The sequence below is a fragment of the Pocillopora verrucosa genome, chromosome 3 (assembly GCF_036669915.1).
Source record: "Pocillopora verrucosa isolate sample1 chromosome 3, ASM3666991v2, whole genome shotgun sequence".
In the NCBI taxonomy this organism is placed as follows: Eukaryota; Metazoa; Cnidaria; class Anthozoa; order Scleractinia; family Pocilloporidae; genus Pocillopora; species Pocillopora verrucosa.
Window position 1 is genome coordinate 11983359 of NC_089314.1, and position 20117 is coordinate 12003475.

The 20117-nt window shown below is 39.2% G+C and overlaps 1 protein-coding gene across 1 annotated transcript; it reads right to left on the bottom strand.

Annotated features, from left to right (window-relative positions):
• Positions 1-832: 832 nt before the first annotated feature.
• On the bottom strand, positions 833-20040 carry LOC131797481 (NLR family CARD domain-containing protein 4-like). Its single transcript, XM_066163493.1, has 16 exons — positions 20028-20040; positions 19726-19830; positions 19290-19394; positions 18607-18711; positions 17929-18033; positions 16986-17090; positions 16303-16407; positions 15633-15737; positions 15210-15314; positions 14531-14635; positions 13363-13467; positions 11223-11489; positions 9921-10022; positions 8228-8296; positions 5408-7761; positions 833-2744 (listed from the first exon to the last, which is right to left on the bottom strand). Exons 1-16 carry the CDS (start codon positions 20038-20040, stop codon positions 2415-2417), a joined length of 4185 nt encoding a protein of 1394 aa, XP_066019590.1. The 3' UTR covers positions 833-2414.
• Positions 20041-20117: the final 77 nt, after the last annotated feature.

Consider the following 20117-nt stretch of genomic DNA (forward strand, 5'->3'; position numbering starts at 1 on the left):
ATTAAGAAAGTGAGGAAAGAGAAAATTGAGGAGCTTGATTTACATGATAGGAGCATGGGCGCTTATTCAAGGAAACACGGTACTCGGTTGCTTTCCTTCAACAATAACGCAACATCGATTTGGCAACCAGGAAGTAATAGATATAAACAGTCATTAAGAAAAAACTCACGGACCCTCTCGTTTTGACATTGCTAGGAAATTTACCATAAGAGCTGAAATTTCGGAATCTTTCAAGAACGTGGCATACAGTAAATATCATCCAGTTCCTCAGTCTTATTTTTTTGACAGGCTGTACGGGATGTTTTGTCAAAAATAGAAAATGGCGGATTTTGGAGATTAGAAAAATATCCCACGGTCCCCCTTCCACTATAGTTTGCAAATTGATGAATTTAACCGAGGCTTTTCTAACAGAAAACCACTAGGAGGTTAGAATCCGAGAAGGAAGGAAGGACAGGAAATTGGAAATCTTGAGATACTATTTGAGATATACGAGAAATAGAGGTCTCGTGGTGAGTTGGAGGGGGGGGGGGGGGGGGAGAGGGGCGGGGTGGATAACTTTCAATGCCGTCCCATAAATCCCGTGATCCTCTTCTACTTGATCCATTGCAGCATGGGGCTTCACGTGAGCAGTTGCACAAACAGAGCAGGCCTGAGACAGCCAGTGACTACCGTGTGTATAAAACCAAAGGCGTCCCAAGCTCACATTTCGAGAAAACGCAAACCATTTATTCCTGAAGTCGTTACACGTTGTATGACCCAGTATATGGGGAACAGGAATAACAGTGACGGCAAAACAAGCTTAAAACGGTAGAGAACACCGGAAACCACGACGGACACACAAGATGCGAGTAAGTTCTAATGATTTTACTTGTGAAATGTTCATACTTCGAAATATTTATCGTAGCAAATCGACCATGTTTCTTTCCCCATACTTTTCCTTATAACGGTTCCTTCTGTAACTTAACACCGAGTCACACAACGCGTGACGCTTTCATGAATTAATCGTTTGCTTTTTCTCGATACACGTGAGCTTGGGACGCTTGTGATAAAACATAATGGTCCGATTGGTTCGTCGTGATGACCTTCGCTGACATCACAGGGCTCAAAAGTGTTCCCTTTTTTCTAATTTGACATGAATTAGTTTACAATTGCAAAACGGAGCACTTAGAAACAGAACTTATCACTGAGAAATCAGCCTTAAAGGATTAATATATAGAAATCAGGAGATAGAGTTAGTGTCTTACAATGTGCAATGTACAGCCACAATGAAACATGTCACCTGAGGAACAATTCCAGCTTCTCAAATAAGAAAGATATAATATAACCATGACTTAACTGTAACTCACTTGACAATTTTGAGAGTATACAACCAATACAACACTGTATTGAATTATTTTACAATTCAGAGTTAGCGAAATACTTGTCAAACACAGTCTCCCTTTTTCTATCAAACTCAACTGACTTTTGAAAGTTCTGATAACTGAATGTCAACCACAATGCAATGTTTACATTAATCTCAAATGGTATGTTCAGAAATTTAGGCAGGCAGAAGCCTGTCCCCAATTAACAAACAGCTAAATTCATTCACAGCATCTTGAATGCCATGAAAATAAGAAAAATATTGATCTTAAATCACGAAATTGATATTCACATGGTTTTTTTTTTCTTTTAGTGAAGACTTCACCCTGTAGTTGTGGTTTTGCTCTTTGCCAAATTGAAATATCTATGATTTTCTGAAGAATAGCTGCATTGAGGACTTCTTACATTTATATCAAAAGAAATGACAGTCAGCCTAATGAATTAATTAATTGCCAAGGCAGCACATAACCATCAGCCTACTAAACTAAAAAATGACAAAAAATTACCACAGTCTCTAACTCAATAACATGAAAACCAAATTTTGAAGCTCAAAGCTGTAAATAAAAACTACAACCAAGAATATTGGACATCAAAAAATAACCTAAAATATATCCAAATCCAACAATCAATTTCAAGGATGAGATACTCTGACTCCAGAGGAACATCCCACATGTTCTTAGCAGTGTTGTGGAAGGGAGTTACCATGTTGGTGAGGGTACTAATTTACCTAAGTTAAGTGACTCTAAAAAATATTTCCTTATCTTTCATCCAACAGTTGATTGTTTGTTCATTTGATCACAACAATGAAGTTTCCTACCATTGGTCAGAAACCTATCAAACCAACCAATCATCTTGAAATGTGCTTTGTTTAATCAGGTTTCCTAAACTTGTTTCCAAATTTTGTTCAACACAATGACTACAACTTAGGTATTGACTTCTCTAACTGAGCAGATCTGAAGGAATTCTATCAATGGATGGACTGGTCTGGCCTGACAGTTCTGGCCAATGGTAAGTTTCCTCAGTTTCAGGCAGTCTACTGATACAGTCCTAGTCAGTTATGTTTCCAGGCAGGACCCAGGCTCCTCCTCGCGACCTGAGTCAGTAACTGACCCAGGATCCTCCTCGTCACCTGAGTCGGTAACTGACCCAGACTCCTCCTCGTCACCTGAGTCGGTAACTAACCCAGGATCCTCCTTGTCACTTGAGTCAGTAACTGACCCAGGCTCCTCCTCGTCACCTGAGGTGGTAACTGACCCAGGCTCCTCCTCATCACCTGAGTCAGTAACTGACCCAGGATCTGACTCTTCTTCTGATTCCCACCAAAAATCACTCCAGCACTCATCTGTTGGCCATTCTTCTTCAGGTTTGACATTCCCTTTGTGATCCTGTGGTAAATCACAAACCATTACTCAACATTATCATGTCAAATCACATACACCTGAACTCCAACTTGTTTGCCTTGGTTACTTTTTATACAAAGAGAAATTATGGCCTGAGTATGTTTTACTGAGTTAATTTAAAACAACTTTTATATTAAAGAACGTTCCTTGTAAGCAAACATCACAAGGCTCACCAAAATTTAGATATATTCCAATTACATCCATGGTGGGGCCCATACTGATTATGTTATTAGAAAAATAAGCTGAAGTGTTCAAAAAATATACATAACATCAAAGTGACCACCTCTCCTAGAGTCTTACAGGTACTTGACCTGACAAGCCCATGCAGAGAATACAACTAAAGGTAACCTTTTAAGGCAAAGGCTCAGTAGTTCATGTGAGAATGAGGAACTGCTGATGTCTCCTCTTTAAAGGTTATGAATATTTACTTAAAATGGCTCATCCACAGCTAATACTCATTTTCAAACTTAGGAAACTGCAAAAGTGGACATAATTTGTGAGCATTTCAAATGCTGCAATATTTTTGTAGTTCAGCAGCTGATCAGCTTAGCAGTCTGCTTAGTAAGTTACTATAAGAAATGTAAAGACATATCACCAGTTGAACAAGTTTTATTCAGACAGATGCAACCTTTGTTACTGTTTTTACACAGGCTGATTAACAAGAAATTCTCTGGACAGAGTAGGATAAAAACATAATTGATCAAAGTAACTGAAAATCATTGACATTAGAGAATCTCTGCCTGCAAAATTTGAACCAGTATCTCTCTTACAGCTGTAGCATTCTTTCTCTACTAACTTTCAAGTGGAAGCCCTTGGTCATTTCTTTTCTAATCAACAATGGTCCTGGTAACTTTTGGTTAGGACCAGAGGGAGAAGAGGAAAATCTGTGTAAAAGGAAGTTTAAGGGAAAAAATTCTGCTGTGCCTTTACAGCATTTTTTTCAAAACCTAAATTATATACTAAACCACTGAGTTAATCAATCAAATAAAAATTACAGATTTATGCTAACCTTAAATTCCTTCTACAAAACTCCCAAATACTATTCAAGAAGCTCTTTCTAAGGGAATACTTGTGTATCAAAATTACAGTTACAATTTTTCTCAGAGCGTCCAGAAACATCCCACATTTCCTTTGAAGTTTAGCTTTTCCTCCATCAGAAAGAAGCTTCAGCTTTAAAGTATGACATTGTTTAACAACTCCTAAGAGCTGTAAATAAAACAAAGTGAAAAAAACTAAGGTCTCAAATCATTTCTTACAGACAGATGCTCAGTTCATGGTAAGTACAAGCAATTGTTTGCTCCCTCAATTCCTGTTTCTCTTACAGAAATCAAGACCACTTTCTGAAGGAAAAAAAATACCTAAATGAATGAACAAAACTTGAAAACCAGAACTCACAGATTTCCTAAATTTTACGACAAATGTAGAAAGTAGCTCCTTGATCCTTTCCAAACACTGACATTAACTTTCTGTCAATAATATCTGAAAACATGCAGCCATCCTCACATTCATGTGCACAGAGTGGTAATGCATTCACTTTGGTTTTATCTTATTTTCTCCTTTTTTCTCTGGTCCTAATTATAAAAGAAATAGATTTATCAAGGCTAGTGAGATAAAATTAGGAATGGAGTGTATCCAGTGTCTGTATTTCCACTGTAAACACACAAAATATTATTGTTTACGACACTCAAATACAGGCTACAGACTTCAGACTTCAGCCTTTCTCAAACGTAAAGAACCTTACTTAGATTGGCTCTCATTTCAACTGAAAAAATTACTTGATTGCAAGTTAACAGATCAGCCTTTCTCAAACGTAAAGAACTTTACTTAAATTGGTTCTCATTTTAACTGAAAAAATTACTTACTTGCAAGTTAACAGATGAATGAATGGTAGGCACGAAGAGTGACTGTATAATGTTCATATGTATGTAAGCCTTTTCAGTAATTCGGAATGTAAAACCTTTTTTCTTGAAATCATTAAAATCATCAAAAAGCCACAATATTTGCTTCGCTTTGAATTTCCTCTCTTATTTTAGCATCCTTTCAAAATTTAATGAACGCTAGCTAATGTAAAATAGTTATTACTAGTACTTAAAGTTCCACCGTAATTAAAAATTCGAATAGGAAGAAAACTTCTGCACACGGTTTAATATCTCGATTCTTGCTGACTGGCATACCGCAAAAGAAGCAAACTGAAAAATGTCTTATTTCATTGTGAACAGTCTTTTCAGTTCTGTGTTCTTATTTTTTTGCGGGCTAATTGACAAAGTGATTTTAAACGCCGAGAAACTAATGTAAGGTGGTCCAGATTCGCGCCAGTTTTTGCAGAAACACAGCAAGAGGTAAACGCAAACAAGAAAGCGACAGCGATGTAAACAGCGAAATAAAAATATAACTGCAAATCGTGGTATTTACACATGTTGCATGTAAGAATTCAACGTAATTACAAATTACAAGTATAAAACTGATTTGAACTGACTGGTGGTGACTTTTCATGACATAAACGTTACTCTTGTTCTATAAGAGCAAACGAAATATTGCACTCGCTCCGCGAACTAAGGGCGTAAAAATCCTTAAAACAACATCACAGTAACTTGAACAGAATGGACATGAATATGACTACATATACAAACTAAGATCACAAAACTTACGTGGTAATCTGTGATCAACGTGGAAATGTTACTCTGACGTACAGCTGCACTCAAATCATTCACTTGTTGCTCTGTCATTTTAACACGATAAAGGTTCAGCGTCTTCAGGTGAGGAACACGGCTGAGATGTCGAATGAGAACACTTACTCCTTCACCAAGAGGGTTTTGTGTCAAGTTGAGCACGCCCAGGTCAGGAGCCTGGGGCAGAGATCTGACCATGGCTGCAGCAGGTTTGGCTGTTAAATTGATCCCAATAAGTTCTAATATGTGAAGTCTGTCAGTGAAGATGATACGAGACAACAGGGTCTCTATCAACTGAGCATCAATGATTTCAAAGGGTTTCCCAACAATAATTATACATCGCAGAGAAGTGAAAAGTGGTAAGAAATCAGCCAATATCTTCACCTCTTGCCTTCCCATGTCGTCAATATGAATCGTTTTCAAACAGGAAAGGCTCTGAGGAGTCGGACCAGTGATGCTATCAGTGTTCTTAGTAAAAAACGAAGTTGTTTCGCTGTCGTGTTCATTCAACGAATCACCAACACGCTTCACCTCAGTAGACTCTTCTGTTGGCGAAATGAGCTCTCGCAGTATTTCAGTCGGAAAAGTGTCAACTTCTTCTTTCCATATTCCATAAACATAAACGATGATTTTTCTCTCTCTTTTCAAAACGAAATGTTCCAAAGGACGATATGGGATCTTCTTCAGTACATCTGCGGCTTTCTTTTCGCCCGAACAGCTTAAAAAAACAGCATTTGTGTCCTCCGCTACAGTGATCAAGTCTCGAAAGCTTTTCTCTGAATACCCTTCGTAGGCAGGAAAAAAGATAAAGTCGGGTATCACGGCAGATTTCAGCAAATGTTCATTTGCAGTAAGGTTCAGCTGGTCAGGATTAAGAAACAAAACACCTCCAGTGTAAGAGGGAAACGCTGAGCAGAGATCTCGCCTCTTTTCGGCCGAACAAAAAATGTAGCTATGCGAGATAAGCTCTAGATAAAGTTTTTCCTCTGTAGACGGTTCTTCATCCTTAAAATCACGTTCCGACAAAGATTCCTTTCTTCCAACAGACCCTACATGATGGAAAACTGCGCACGCGGCTTCTGTTGACAGCTCACAGGCAAATTTGAGAACTTCATTCATCTTCATGATCTTTTCAAATGATTCAACTTTGGAAAGGCTAGGCGTACTTTCTCCTTTAATCGACAACACCTCCTCCTTAATGTGCCAGGCTGCAAGGAACTCCTGTACGGATTTATGAATGAAATAGGCCCCTTTCTCAGGATTAAGACTCGTAAGATTGACAATCTGGAAAAGCCCAATTTTACTTAATTTTTCAAAACTTCTTGAAATATTGCCGGGGAGTTTGCTGCAGCGTACGTAAAGACAGTCTTGCAGAAGTGCTTCAAAGGCAACCTTTCCAAGATTACTCAGGTCTTCTCTGGCTTCTGTGGAGGTCACTTTCTGAAATGGCATAGGCTGGTGACTTTCACCTTTGTGATCTAGCATAGTTTGAATGAATTGTGTGAATATGTCGGCCCGTGATTTTGGTAGTCCTTCGTGATGTTTCTCTTTCCACAAAAGGCACAGCATTAGTAGAAGGAGAGGTACTTCTGCCATGTCAAGGAGATACTTTTCTTTCAGGTAGGACATGAACTCGTCAAGATCATCTTCACCGGCCAAAAACTTTCTCGCAAAGGTTTCGATTTGTTCCCCGCTTTTGAAACCGTGAATCTCTAACTGAACGTGGCTGGGGCCTCTTAACTGGTCACATTTAAGTTGACGCGTGGTGACAATAACGTGACAATCTCTCAGCTGCTCGCCCTTCCAAATTTCAAGGATGGGTGAGTGTTCTTTTGCACAGCTGTACTCATCGTAGCCATCCAAAATCAGAAGCACCTTATCTTGATTTTTAATTATGTAATCATAGAGACTATCAACTGAGATTGGACCATCACTGGCCAGCAATTTAGACGCACGCAAAACATCAGGGATGTTACTTACGTCACACACATCTCGCAACTTAATCAGAATCAAAACAAAAAAGTTCTTTAGGATTTCTTTTAAGGCTTTCGACCAGTCATACGCAGCCTTTTTACAAAACGTACTCTTGCCAATTCCTGGCCGACCATAAACAAGCGTTCGTTTATGTTCTCCCTTGAACATGTCGGTGTAGTCTTCAAGTTCTTCTTGCGTCACTCCGCTGGGCTTCCTGTGATCTCTGACCCAACTCAAAGGTGTGTAGATCTCATCAATCTGAATGGTAGAGCTGTCGTCCCATGGAACGATTTTCACCTTACTGAAGGTGTCATAATAAGATTTTAGCTTCTCTTGGCACTTCTCAGCATTAAACGGTCCTGAAAATAGAGAAAACAAACATAAGCTTTTATTGCTGGGATGAGTAAGCATACAACGCCAAGTTTTCAAAACCGCACGAACTCTTGCCTGCAGAACAGACTCAATTTTTTTGGCGCTTTTCAGTCAAACGGAGGAAAGGGCGGGGCGAGCGCAAAGTCCGAATTAAGTGCGAGGGGAGAAGCTCCAAAACAATATCTTCTTTTCATTTTATGATTGATTATTAATTTTCGGCATTGAAGCAGCTGAAGTAAACCAAAAGAAGGATAACAAATTGTCTTAATAAAGGAATACGGAAATATGTTTTATCGTCTTGCCACGAGCGTTGGACAAAAAGTCAAGTCCTCCCTAGGAATAGAACCTCACACCTTTGGATTCCGCGCTCAGACACTCCATTACTATAAGTATAATATAAGTTATTAAAACGTAAGCTTAATATGAAATTTCTTCGTTTGATAATTACAATACCTGCAAGTTTTCTACGTTTATTTTCTGAAGGATCATCACTTTTAGAGCCCTCCTCCCCTGTTGAAATGTCTGAAAAGAGAAAATAAATTTACACTGTTATGAGAATTAAAATACACTGACGAATATGATACTGAAGGGATGAATATGCACACGACGTCAAGTTTCTAACATCGCACGAGTCAAGTACAGTCTTCTTGGCATGAAACGATTAAGATAATGAAAAAAAACACCCAGACTCTGTTCTTTTATTTTTCCCTTTGCCTGTAACTCATCTTAAATCGCAGGGAAGATTGAATTTCCAGCATTTATTTCATCATGGATCAACAATGTTGGGAAATGAAGCGGCCAAAATAACACAAAAAAAGTTCATGAATTTTTATTTCTTAAAATTGAACAATTCTGTTTCTTGAACAAGAATGACAAATTGGTATAAGAAAAGGGAAAGGAAAGAAGTGTTACTGTCTTGTCGCGAGAGTGAAAAAAAAAAGGAAAAATTTTGAGTCCTATCCAGGTATAGAACCTAACACCTTCGGATTCTGCGCTCGGACACTCTACCACTATAAGTATAAAGTCAAATTGTAATGAGAACACACTTTACTAAATTTGTGAAATAGGTAACAAGCAGGAGTCGAAATAAGAGCTGATTGAAGATGAAAATTTTGTGTAAGCCTGATCACGGAACAAAAAAGAGAGAAGAGAAAATGATGGATTTGGAGAATTGAAATTCATTGGGAGGAAATAAAAGCTAAGATTTAGATCTCAACAAAGTTTTAAACCGCTCAGTAATAGTAAGGAATTTCGTAGAAAGGTAAACAAAGAAAATTTGGGTTCATCTTACTGCGCACAAGAGACTAGACACGAAAACAATAATTAGGAGGGCAGTGGGAGGGAGTAGTTGATAAACGTGTTTAATCAGCGATTTGTAATACCTACAATCTAGGACAAAGAAAATAGATTTAAGACTTATTAAATACAATAAAGATGCAGAAGTGAGTAATTTCTTATTAACCCTCTCTAATCTGGAATTTTAGAACGTTATCCATGACTTCAAAATTGGAATTAAAGCTACCAAAGTGAATTTGTTCCTATCTCAGACTTTTTGAAAGTTCTTTTTCACAGCAATGCGATTGAAAAACAAAGAATGCGTATGTTTTTCATTTTTCTGATATACATTTATTTCCACTGTTGGTCTTCATGTTCTCATCAGCAGATAACGATATTCTATACCAAAGACAACAAGCGGCTCCTGATGAATTTGTTTCAAGGCCAGTTTGCGCCATTGCATTATGTATCCATACTGTGCATCATTTTAGACGAAAAATGCACGCCCACATACGTGAACAGAAGATTTCTTTTTTTTCTGCCAGTAAGAAAAATTTTCATCGCCACGTAATTGGATTTGGTGACATACCATTTATATCTATAGTTTGCAATCGAGCGAAAAGCTCTAAAGCACTCTTTTTCATACAATAAGCAACTTGGGTAACGTCACTCCAAATCTCCGTCGCTGAGAACTCCCTGCTTGACTACAAACATAACGACATCACAGCAAAACATCAAGATGAGGGGTTAGCATCTACTCATGCCATTTTGCTAGATCCACGCATTTTTATTTTACAAAGGCAGGGGGAAGAAAAATGGGGTCGAGGGGTGGGTGTTAACGGGCACGCCCATAGATATGTCCTCGTTTTACCTGCCAAACAAGTTTTTCTTTTCTCCGGAGTAAAGTCACTCGGAGACGACTCTTCATCACGGCGTCTCACCTTTAGCCGACCCAAATGTTTAGTAGAACCACCTGCATGATAACAAACGTGAAAAAAAAAATTAGACCAGATTTTTGGACTCAACAGATTCATTGTAGCAATAGAACTTTTTCCTTTCCTTGTGAAACGTCTCATGAGGAATTTGTTTCAAGGCCACTTCGTTTCATTGCATTATGCATCCCTACCATGCCCTACCATTACCCCACCGTGTATCATTTTACACGAAAAATGCACGCCCACCTACGCGAACGGAAGATTTCTTGTTCTTTTTTTTTCTGCCAGGAAGAAAAATTATGATCGCCACGTAAACGTACTTGGTGACCTATCATTCATATCTTCTGTTTGCAATCGAGCGAGAAGCTTGAAAAAAATATTTTCCACACAATAAGCAACTTAGGGGAAAAACAAAGACATTCACTGAAAATGAAAACTTGTAAGGGCACTTGTAGCACGTGCACAGTTGTATCGCACTCTTAACAAATGTTAAAAAAATTGGAACAGATTTTCTCGGTCAATAGATGAGCTTGTACATAGCCTTGACGATTTTTCTTTTCCGCTTAAAAGTTTTAAGGTTTTCCCTTCGCTTAGGGCCATTTCATGACGCATACCTACATGTTACAGATATCGTTTTATACGTGATAAGAAGGCCTACGTACACAAACTGAATTTTTTTTTTTTTGGAGTTTGGTTACCTATCATTTACATTTCTTTTTAAAATTCGAGAAAAATACTTGGAAAAAACTATCCTTTATGTAAAATAAACAGCCATTGTAGAAAGACAGAGTCGTTAAAAAAGGAAGTTTGCAACGGTATTTCCTGTATCTCTGCATTCTAGTAGGTGAGTTAGTTGCTTTCCAACAAACTGATATTGAATTAACTATTCATCGAAAAGTTTGTCTCTGATGAAAAAAACTCACCAGTTCGTTTCTTAAATTCAATGGATTCCAGAGCCTAAAAAGCTGGAGGAAATAGCGGCAACCTTACGCTTACAGTTGGCAGTTAAGTGGTGAGTGAATTTTACGCTACCAGAAAACTACATGAAAACAAACGCATCAAATGATCTTCCTTCGCTTTGATTTGGTTACCCACAAATGAAGCGACACTTTCCTGTTGCGAGGCACTGTCAACAACGAACACAGAAGATACAGTGGCCAAAAAGCATTGTATCTGTGAATTTAGGCATTATACTTCTATGTAATTCTATTTTTATTGAATTGCAAGTGATATATTACCAGTGATAAGTTGCTCAGCTAAATCTGTGCGTTTGACCAATGGATGACACAGTGCATCATGTAGGATCGTGTATGTTGCAGTTGAGCCATTCCTCTCTTTCCAATGTAGTAACATTTTGTAGATCTTTTCAAAGCATCCCCTATTTTCAACATCAAACGCCGTTAAACTTGATTCGTCAATTTCTAGACGACGCCCGACTATCTTCCATTTTTCGAGTTTCTGCGAAAGCCACTGTAAATCTTCGTCACTGGGAACTCCTTGCTTAACTAAAAACATAAGGACATCACAGCAAAACATCAAGATGAGGGGATAGCGAGTAGTATGTTACGTAACTATTCATCCCATTTTGCTGGATCCACGCATTTTTATTCTACAAAGGCAGGGGGAAGGAAGATGGGGTTGCGGGGGTGGGGGTTAACGGGCACGCTCATCGATATGTCCTCATTTTACCTCTTTTCTTTGGAGTTGAGGCGTCACTCTGAGACCACTTTTCATTACGGCGTTTCACCTTTGACCGACGCGGTCAGACCAGATTTTTTTAGCCGACAGATTTACTGTAGCAATGGACCATTTTCCTTTCCTCATGAAACGTCTCTTTATGAATTTGTTTCAAGAACAATTCGCGCCATTGCATTATGTATCCCTACTGTGCATCGTTTTACACGAAAAATGCACGGCCACCCACAACGGCCACCTAAAAGCGATTTTCTTTTACATGCCTAATCAACCATACAATTGGGTGGGATGATTCTAAAATTATCACCACTAATCGGCGTTGCCACCAGCGCTTTTGTTTGGAGGCTTGGCATATTAACTCCGCGCACGCTCCATTAAATCGTGACGATGGCGGCTTTCTTCCTGACGCCTACTTACATCTCTTCAGAAAAAAGGCAGCTTATTAGTAATCATATAAAAGGACTTCTTGTTGCAGCGTTTAGATCACCCCTGATGAAGGCACTAGACAGGAGTGTCGAAACGTTGGGTCTATGAATTGTAACTTCTTCGGTTACATTCATTAAATCTGTAAACCAGAGTAGCATCAAACCATGTCTTAAAGATATCTTGTTCTTTTTTTCTTCAGCCAGTAAAAAAAAACTGTCACCGCTACGTAAACGGCTTAGGTGACATATTATTTATATCTCTTGTTTACAATCGAGAGAAAAGCTCTAAAACACTTTTTCCATACAATAAGCAACTTGGGTAAAGCCACTACTAAATCTTCGTTACTAGGAACTCCTTGCTTGACTACAAACAGGCATCACAGCAAAGCATCAAGATGAGAGGATAGCGCGTAGTCCGTACCGCACCTATTCATGCCATTTTCCTGGATCCACGCACTTTTATTTTACAAAAGCAGGGAAAAGAAAGATGAGGTACGGGGGTGTGGGTGGGGGGTTTACCGGGCACGCCCATAGATATGTCCTCATTTTACTTGCTAAACGAGTTTGTTTTTCCTTCGGAGTTAAGGCGTCACTCGAAGACGACACTTCATTACAGCGTTCCACCTTTGGCGGACGCAAATGTTTAGTAGAACCACCTGCATGATAACAAATGTTAAAAATCATTACACAAGAACACATTATTTGAGCCAACGGATTCATTGTAGCAATGGAGCTCTTTCCTTTTCTAATGAAGCGTCTCCTGATGAATTTCTTTCAAGACCAATTTGTGCCATCACATTATGCATCCATACTGTGCATCGTTTCACACAAAAAATCCACGCCCGCATACGCGAACAGGAGATATCTTGTGCTTTTTTTTTTTCAGCCAGTAAGAAAAACTGTCATCGCCACGTAAACGGATTTGGTGACATATCATTTATATCTCTAGATTGCAATCGAGCGAAAAGCTCTAAAAGAAACTCTTTTTCATACAATAAGCAAATTGGGTAAAGCCACCCTAAATCTTCGTCGCTGGGAACTCCTTGCTTAATTAAAACATAAAGACATCACAGCAAAGCATCGAGATGAGAGAATAGCGAGTACTACGTAGCGCATCTATTCATGCCATTTTGCTGGATCCACGCATTTTTATTTTGCGAAAGCAGGGAAAGGGAAGATGGGGTTGGATATAGATATAGATATAGATATAGATATAGATATGGATATAGATATGGATATAGATATGTCCTCATTTTACCTGCTAAACGAGTTTTTCTTTTCTTCGGAGTTAAGGCGTCACTCGGAAACGACTCTTCATTACGGCGTTCCACCTTTGGGGGACGCAAATGTTTAGTAACACCACCTGCATGATAACAAATGTTAAAAATCATTACACAAGAACACATTATTTGAGCCAACAGATTCGTTGTAACAATGAAGCTTTTTCCTTTTCTAATGAAACGTCTCCTGATTAATTTCTTTCAAGACCAACTTATGCAATTGCATTATGCATCCATACTGTGCATCGTTTCACACAAAAAATCCACACCCGCATACGCGAACAGAAGATATCTTGTGTTTTTTTTCTCAGCTAGTAAGAAAAACTGTCATCGCCACGTAAACGGATTTGGTGACTTATCAATAAAGGGCAAAATTACTGAGCGCTGATTGGTTGAGAGAGAGGGCATTTTTTCTTAATCGAGGGCATTTTTAGTAATCAAGAGAGGGCATGATTACCTTGTTCAGTTAAAAGCACTTTGTTGTTTTTCTGTTGGCAGAAACGCTCTGTTGAAATGAGCTTTGTTTTCTAGACTTTTGGCAGTGTATCACGACACAGTTTTGGAGAATAAAATTTCATTGAATCGATTGGTCAGTTCAATTTGATTGATAATTTGCCGTAGCGCTAAACAGGCTTCCCAGATAAAAATAGACTGCGCGCGTGATTTTCCTTCGTATAAATTTTGCCCTTTATTGATAAACAAGTAATCCCATGAGACCTCGTACTATTAAGGATTAATTGCACTTGAGTTTTCAAAATTTTCCAAATTTTGGAAAATTTTGAAAACTCTCGTGCAATTAATCCTTAATAGTACTTGGCCTCATGTGATTACATATACATATCATTTATACCTCTAGATTGCAATCAAGCGAAAAGCTCTAAAAAACTCTATTTCATACAATAGCAACTTTGGTGAAGCCACTCTAAATCTTCGTTGCTGAAAATTCCTTGCTTGACTAAAAACGTAAAAACAGCTCAGCAAAGCATCAAGATGAGAGAATAGCGGGTAGTACGTACCGCATCTATTCATGCCATTTTGCTGGATCCACGCACTTTTATTTTACAAAAGCAGGGAAAAGAAAGATGAGGTTGGGGGGTGTGGGTGGGGGGTTTACCGGGCACGCCCATAGATATGTCCTCATTTTACCTGCTAAACGAGTTTTTCTTTTCTTCGGAGTTAAGGCGTCACTCGGAGATGACTCTTCATTACGGCGTTCTACCTTTGGCGGACGCAAATGTTTAGTAGAACCACCTGCATGATAACAAATGTTAAAACTCATTACACAAGAACGCACTATTTGAGCCAACAGATTCATTGTAACAATGAAGCTTTTTCCTTTTCTAATGAAGCGTCTCCTGATGAATTTCTTTCAAGACCAACTTGTGCAATTGCATTATGCATCCATACTGTGTATCGTTTCACACAAAAAATCCACGCCCGCATACGCGAACAGAAGATATCTTGTTTTTTTTTCTCAGCTAGTAAGAAAAACTGTCATCGCCACGTAAACGGATTTGGTGACATATCATTTATACCTCTAGATTGCAATCAAGCGAAAAGCTCTAAAAAACTCTTTTTCATACAATAAGCAACTTTGGTAAAGCCACTCTAAATCTTCGTCGCTGGAAATTCCTTGCTTGACTAAAAACGTAAAGACATCACAGGAAAGCATCAAGATGAGAGAATAGGAGGTTGTACGTACCGCATCTATTCATGCCATTTTCCTGGATCCACGCACTTTTATTTTACAAAAGCAGGGAAAGGGAAGATGGGGTTGGGGGTTTGGGGGTTAACGGGCACACCCATAGATATGTCCTCATTTTACCTGCTAAACGAGTTTTTCTTTTCTTCGGAGTTAAGGCGTCACTCGGAGACGACTCTTCATCACGGCGTTTCATCTTTGACCGACGAAAATGTTTAGTAGAACCACCTGCATGATAACAAATGTAAATAAGATAATTAGATCAGAAGATATTGTTTCAGCCAACAGATTCATGGTAGCAATGGAGCTTTTTCCTGATTAAAAGCCACCCTATATCTTCGTCGCTGGGAACTCCTTGCTTGACTACAAACGTTAAGACATCACAGCAAAGCATCAAGATGACAGAATAGCAGGTAGTACGTACCGCATCTATTCATGCCATTTTGCTGGATCCACGCATTTTCATTTTACAAAAGCAGGGAAAAGAAAGATGGGGTTGGGGGCTGGGGGTTAACGGGCACGCCCATAGATATGTCCTCATTTTACCTGCTAAACGAGTGTTTTTTTCCTTCGGAGTTATGGCGTCACTCGGAGACGACTCTTCATTACGGCGTTTCACCTTTGGCCGACAAAAGTGTTTAGTAGAACTACCTGCATGATAACAAATGTTAAAAAATCATTGACAAGAACATATTATTTGAGCCAACAGATTCATTGCAGCAATGGAGCTTTTTCCTTTTCTAATAAAACGTCTCCTGATGAATTTGTTTCAAGGCCAATTTGTGCCATTCCATTACGCATCCCTTCTGTGCATCGTTTTACACGAAAAATCCACGCTCACATACGCGAACAGAAGATATCTTCTGCTTTTTTTTTTCAGCCAGTAATCATCGCCGCGTAAACGGATTTGGTAACATATTAATTATATCTCTAGTTTGCAATTGAGCGAGAAGCTCTAAAAAACTCTTTTTCATACGATAAGAAACTTGGATAAAGCCACTCTAAATCTTCGTCGCTGGGACCTCCTTGCTTGACTAAACACATAAAGACACACAGCAAAGCATCAAGATGAAAGAATAGCGGGCAGTACGTACCGCATCTATTCATGCCATTTTCCTGGATCCACGCACTTTTATTTTACAAAAGTAGGGAGAGGGAAGATGGGGTTGGGGGGTAGGGGTTAACGGGCACGCCCATAGATATGTCCCCATTTTACCTGCTAAACGAGTTTTTTTTTTCTTCGGAGCTAAGGCGTCATTTGGAGACGACTCTTCATTACGGCCTTTCACCTTTGGTGGACGCAAATGTTTAGTAGAACCACCTGCATGATAACAAAAGTTAAAAAACCATTAGATTAGAACATATAATTTGAGCCAACAGATTCATTGTAGCAATGGAGCTTTTTCCTTTTCTTATAAAACTTCCCTGATGAATTTGTCTCAAGGCCAATTTGTGCCATGACATTACGCATCCCTACTGTGCATCATTTTACCCGAAAAACATACGCCCACATATGCGAACAGAAGATATCTTGTGTTTTTTTTTCCAGCCAGTAAGAAAAACTGTCATCGCTACGTAAACGAATTTGATGACATATCACTAATATCTCTAGTTTGCACTCGAGCGAAAAGCTCTAAAAAACTCTTTATCATAGAATAAGCAATTTGGGTAAAGCCACTCTACACCTTCGTCGTTGGGAACTTCTTGCTTGACTACAAATGTAAGACATCACAGCGAAGCATCAAGATGAGAGAATAGTGAGTAGTACGTACCGCATCTATTCATGCCATTTTCCTTGGTCCAGGCACTTTTTTTTTCACAAAAGCATGGAGAAGATGAGGTTGGGGGGGTGGGGGTAGGAGGTTGAAAGGCACACCCATAGATATGTCCTCATTTTACCTGCTAAACGAGTCTCTTTTATTTTCGGAGTTAAGGCGTCACTCAGAGACGACTCATCATCACGGCGTTTCACCTTTGGCCAACGAAAATGTTTAGTAGAACCACCTGCATGATAACAAATGTAAAAAACTAATTAGATCAGAACATATTATTTGAGCCAACAAATTCATTATAGCAATGGAGCTTTTTCCTTTTCTAGTAAAACATCTCCTGATGAATTTGTTTCAAGGCCAATTTGTGCCATTCCATTACGCATCCCTACTGTGCATCGTTTTACACGAAAAATCCATGCCCACATATGCGGACAGAAGATATCTTCTGCTTTTTTTTTCAACCAGTAAGAAAATCCTGTCATCGCCACGTAAACGGATTTCGTGACATACCATTTATATCTCTAGTTTGCAATCGAACGAAAAGCTCTAAAACTCTTTTTTATACAATAAGAAACTTGGATAAAGCCACTCTAAATCTTCGTCGCTGGGAACTCCTTGCTTGACTAAACACATAAAGACCTCACAGGAAAGCATAGAGATGAGAGGATAGCGGGTAGTACGTACCGCATCTACTCATACCATTTTCCTGGATCCACGCACTTTTATTTCACAAAAGCAGGGAGAGGAAAGCTGGGGTTGGGGGGTGGGGGGTGGGGGGTGGGGGTTAACGGGCACGCCCATAGATATGTCCTCATTTTACCTGCCAAACGAGTTTTTTTTTCCTTCGGAGTTAAGACGTCACACGGAGAAGACTCTTCATTACGGCCTTCCACCTTTGGCGGACGCAAAACCTCGAGATGAGAGAATAATGGGTAGTACGTACCGCATCTATTCATGCCATTTTCCTGGATCCACGCACTTTTACTTTTTTTACAAAATCAGGGAAAAGGAAGATGGGGTTGGAGGGTGGAGGGTTTACGGGCATGCCCATTGATATGTCCTCATTTTACCTGGTAAACGAGTTTTTTTTATTTTCGGAGTTAAGGTGTCACTTAGAGACGACTCTTCATCACGGCGTTTCACCTTTGGCCAACGAAAATGTTTAGTAGAACCACCTGCATGATAACAAATGTAAAAAAATAATTAGATCAGAACATATTATTTGAGCCAACAGATTCATTGTAGCAATGGAGCTTTTTCCTTTTCTAATAAAACATCTCCTGATGAGTTTGTTTCAAGGCCAATTTGTGCCATTCCATTACGCATCCCTACTGTGCATCGTTTTACACGAAAAATCCATGCCCACATACGCGGACAGAAGATATCTTCTGCTTTTTTTTTCAACCAGTAAGAAAAACTGTCATCGCCACGTAAACGGATTTGGTGACATACCATTTATATCTCTAGTTTGCAATCGAGCGAAAAGCTCAAAAAACTCTTTTTCATATAATAGGAAACTTGGATAAAGCCACTCTAAATCTTCGTCGCTGGGAACTCCTTCCTTGACTAAACACATAAAGACATCACAGGAAAGCATAGAGATGAGAGGATAGCGGGTAGTACATACCGCATCTATTCATGCCATTTTCCTGGATCCACGCACTTTTATTTCACAAAAGCAGGGAGAGGAAAGATGGGGTTGGGGGGTGGGGGTTAACGGGCACGCCTATAGATATGTCCTCATTTACCTGCCAAACGAGTTTTTTTTTCCTTCGGAGTTAAGACGTCACTCGGAGAAGACTCTTCATTACGGCCTTCCACCTTTGGCGGACGCAAATGTTTAGTAGAACTACCTGCATGATAACAAAGTTAAAAAATCTTTAGCTCAGAACATATTATTTGAGCCAACAGATTCATATTAGCAATGGAGCTTTCTCCTTATCTAATCAAACGTCTCCTGATGAATTTGTTTCAAGGCCAGTTTGTGCCAATGCATTACACATCCCTACTGTGCATCGTTTTACACGAAAGATCCACACCCACATACACTAACAGAAGATATCTTGTTTTTTTTTTTTCAGCCAGTAAGAAAAACTGTCATCGCCACGTAAACGGATTTGGTGACATACCACTTATATCTCTGGTTTGTAATCGAGCAAAAAGCTCTAAAAAACTCTTTTTCATACAATGAGCAACTTGGGTAAAGCCACTCTAAATCTCCGTCGCTGGGAACTCCTTGCTAGACTACAAACGTAAAGACATCCCAGCAAAGCTTCGAGATGAGAGAATAGTGGGTAGTACGTACCGCATCTATTCATGCCATTTTCCTGGATCCACGCACTTTTATTTTTTTTACAAAATCAGGGAAAAGGAAGATGGGGTTGGGGGGTGGGGATTTACGGGCACGCCCATAGATATGCCCTCATTTTACCTGCAAAACGAGTTTTTTTTATTTTCAGAGTTAAGGTGTCACTTAGAGACGACTCTTCATCACGGCGTTTCACCTTTGGCCAACGAAAATGTTTAGTAGAACCACCTGCATGATAACAAATGTAAAAAAATAATTAGATCAGAACATATTATTTTTTAGCCCACAGATTCATCGTAACAATGGAGCTTTTTCCTGATGAACAGCCACTCTAAATCTTCGTCGCTGGGAACTCCTTGCTTGACTAAACACATAAAGACATCACAGCATAGAATCAAGATGAAAGGATAGCGGGTAGTACGTACTGCATCTATTCATGCCATTTTGCCGGAACCACACATTTTTATTTTACAAAATCAGGGAAAAGGAAGATGGGGTTGGGGGTGGGAGTTGAGGGTTGGGGGTTAACAGGACGCCTATAGATATGTCGTCATTTTACCTGCCAGACGAGTTTTTCTTTTCTTCGGAGTTAAGGCGCGACTCGGAGAAGACTCTTCATCACGGCGTTTCACCTTTGGCCAACGAAAATGTTTAGTAGAACCACCTGCATGATAACAAATTTAAAAAAACTATTAGATCAAAACATATTATTTTTTAGCCCACAGATTCATCGTAACAATGGAGCTTTTTCCTGATGAAAAGCCACTCTAAATCTTCGTCGCTGGGAATTCCTTGCTTAACTAAACACATAAAGACATCACAGCATAGAATCAAGATGAAAGGATAGCGGGTAGTACGTACCGCATCTATTCATGCCATTTTGCTGGATCCACACATTTTTATTTTACAAATTCAGGGAAAAGGAAGATGGGGTTGGGGGGTGGCGGTTAA

Excerpts from the sequence above, each read along its gene's own strand:
- LOC131797481 (XM_066163493.1), bottom strand. Across the intron at positions 11,490-13,362 it reads AAGAAAAACTCGTTTAGCAG|TTAAGCAAGGAGTTCCCAGT; the intron begins GTAAAATGAGGA and ends TTATGTTTTTAG. Across the intron at positions 10,023-11,222 it reads AGCTGAGCAACTTATCACTG|GTGGTTCTACTAAACATTTG; the intron begins GTAATATATCAC and ends GTTATCATGCAG.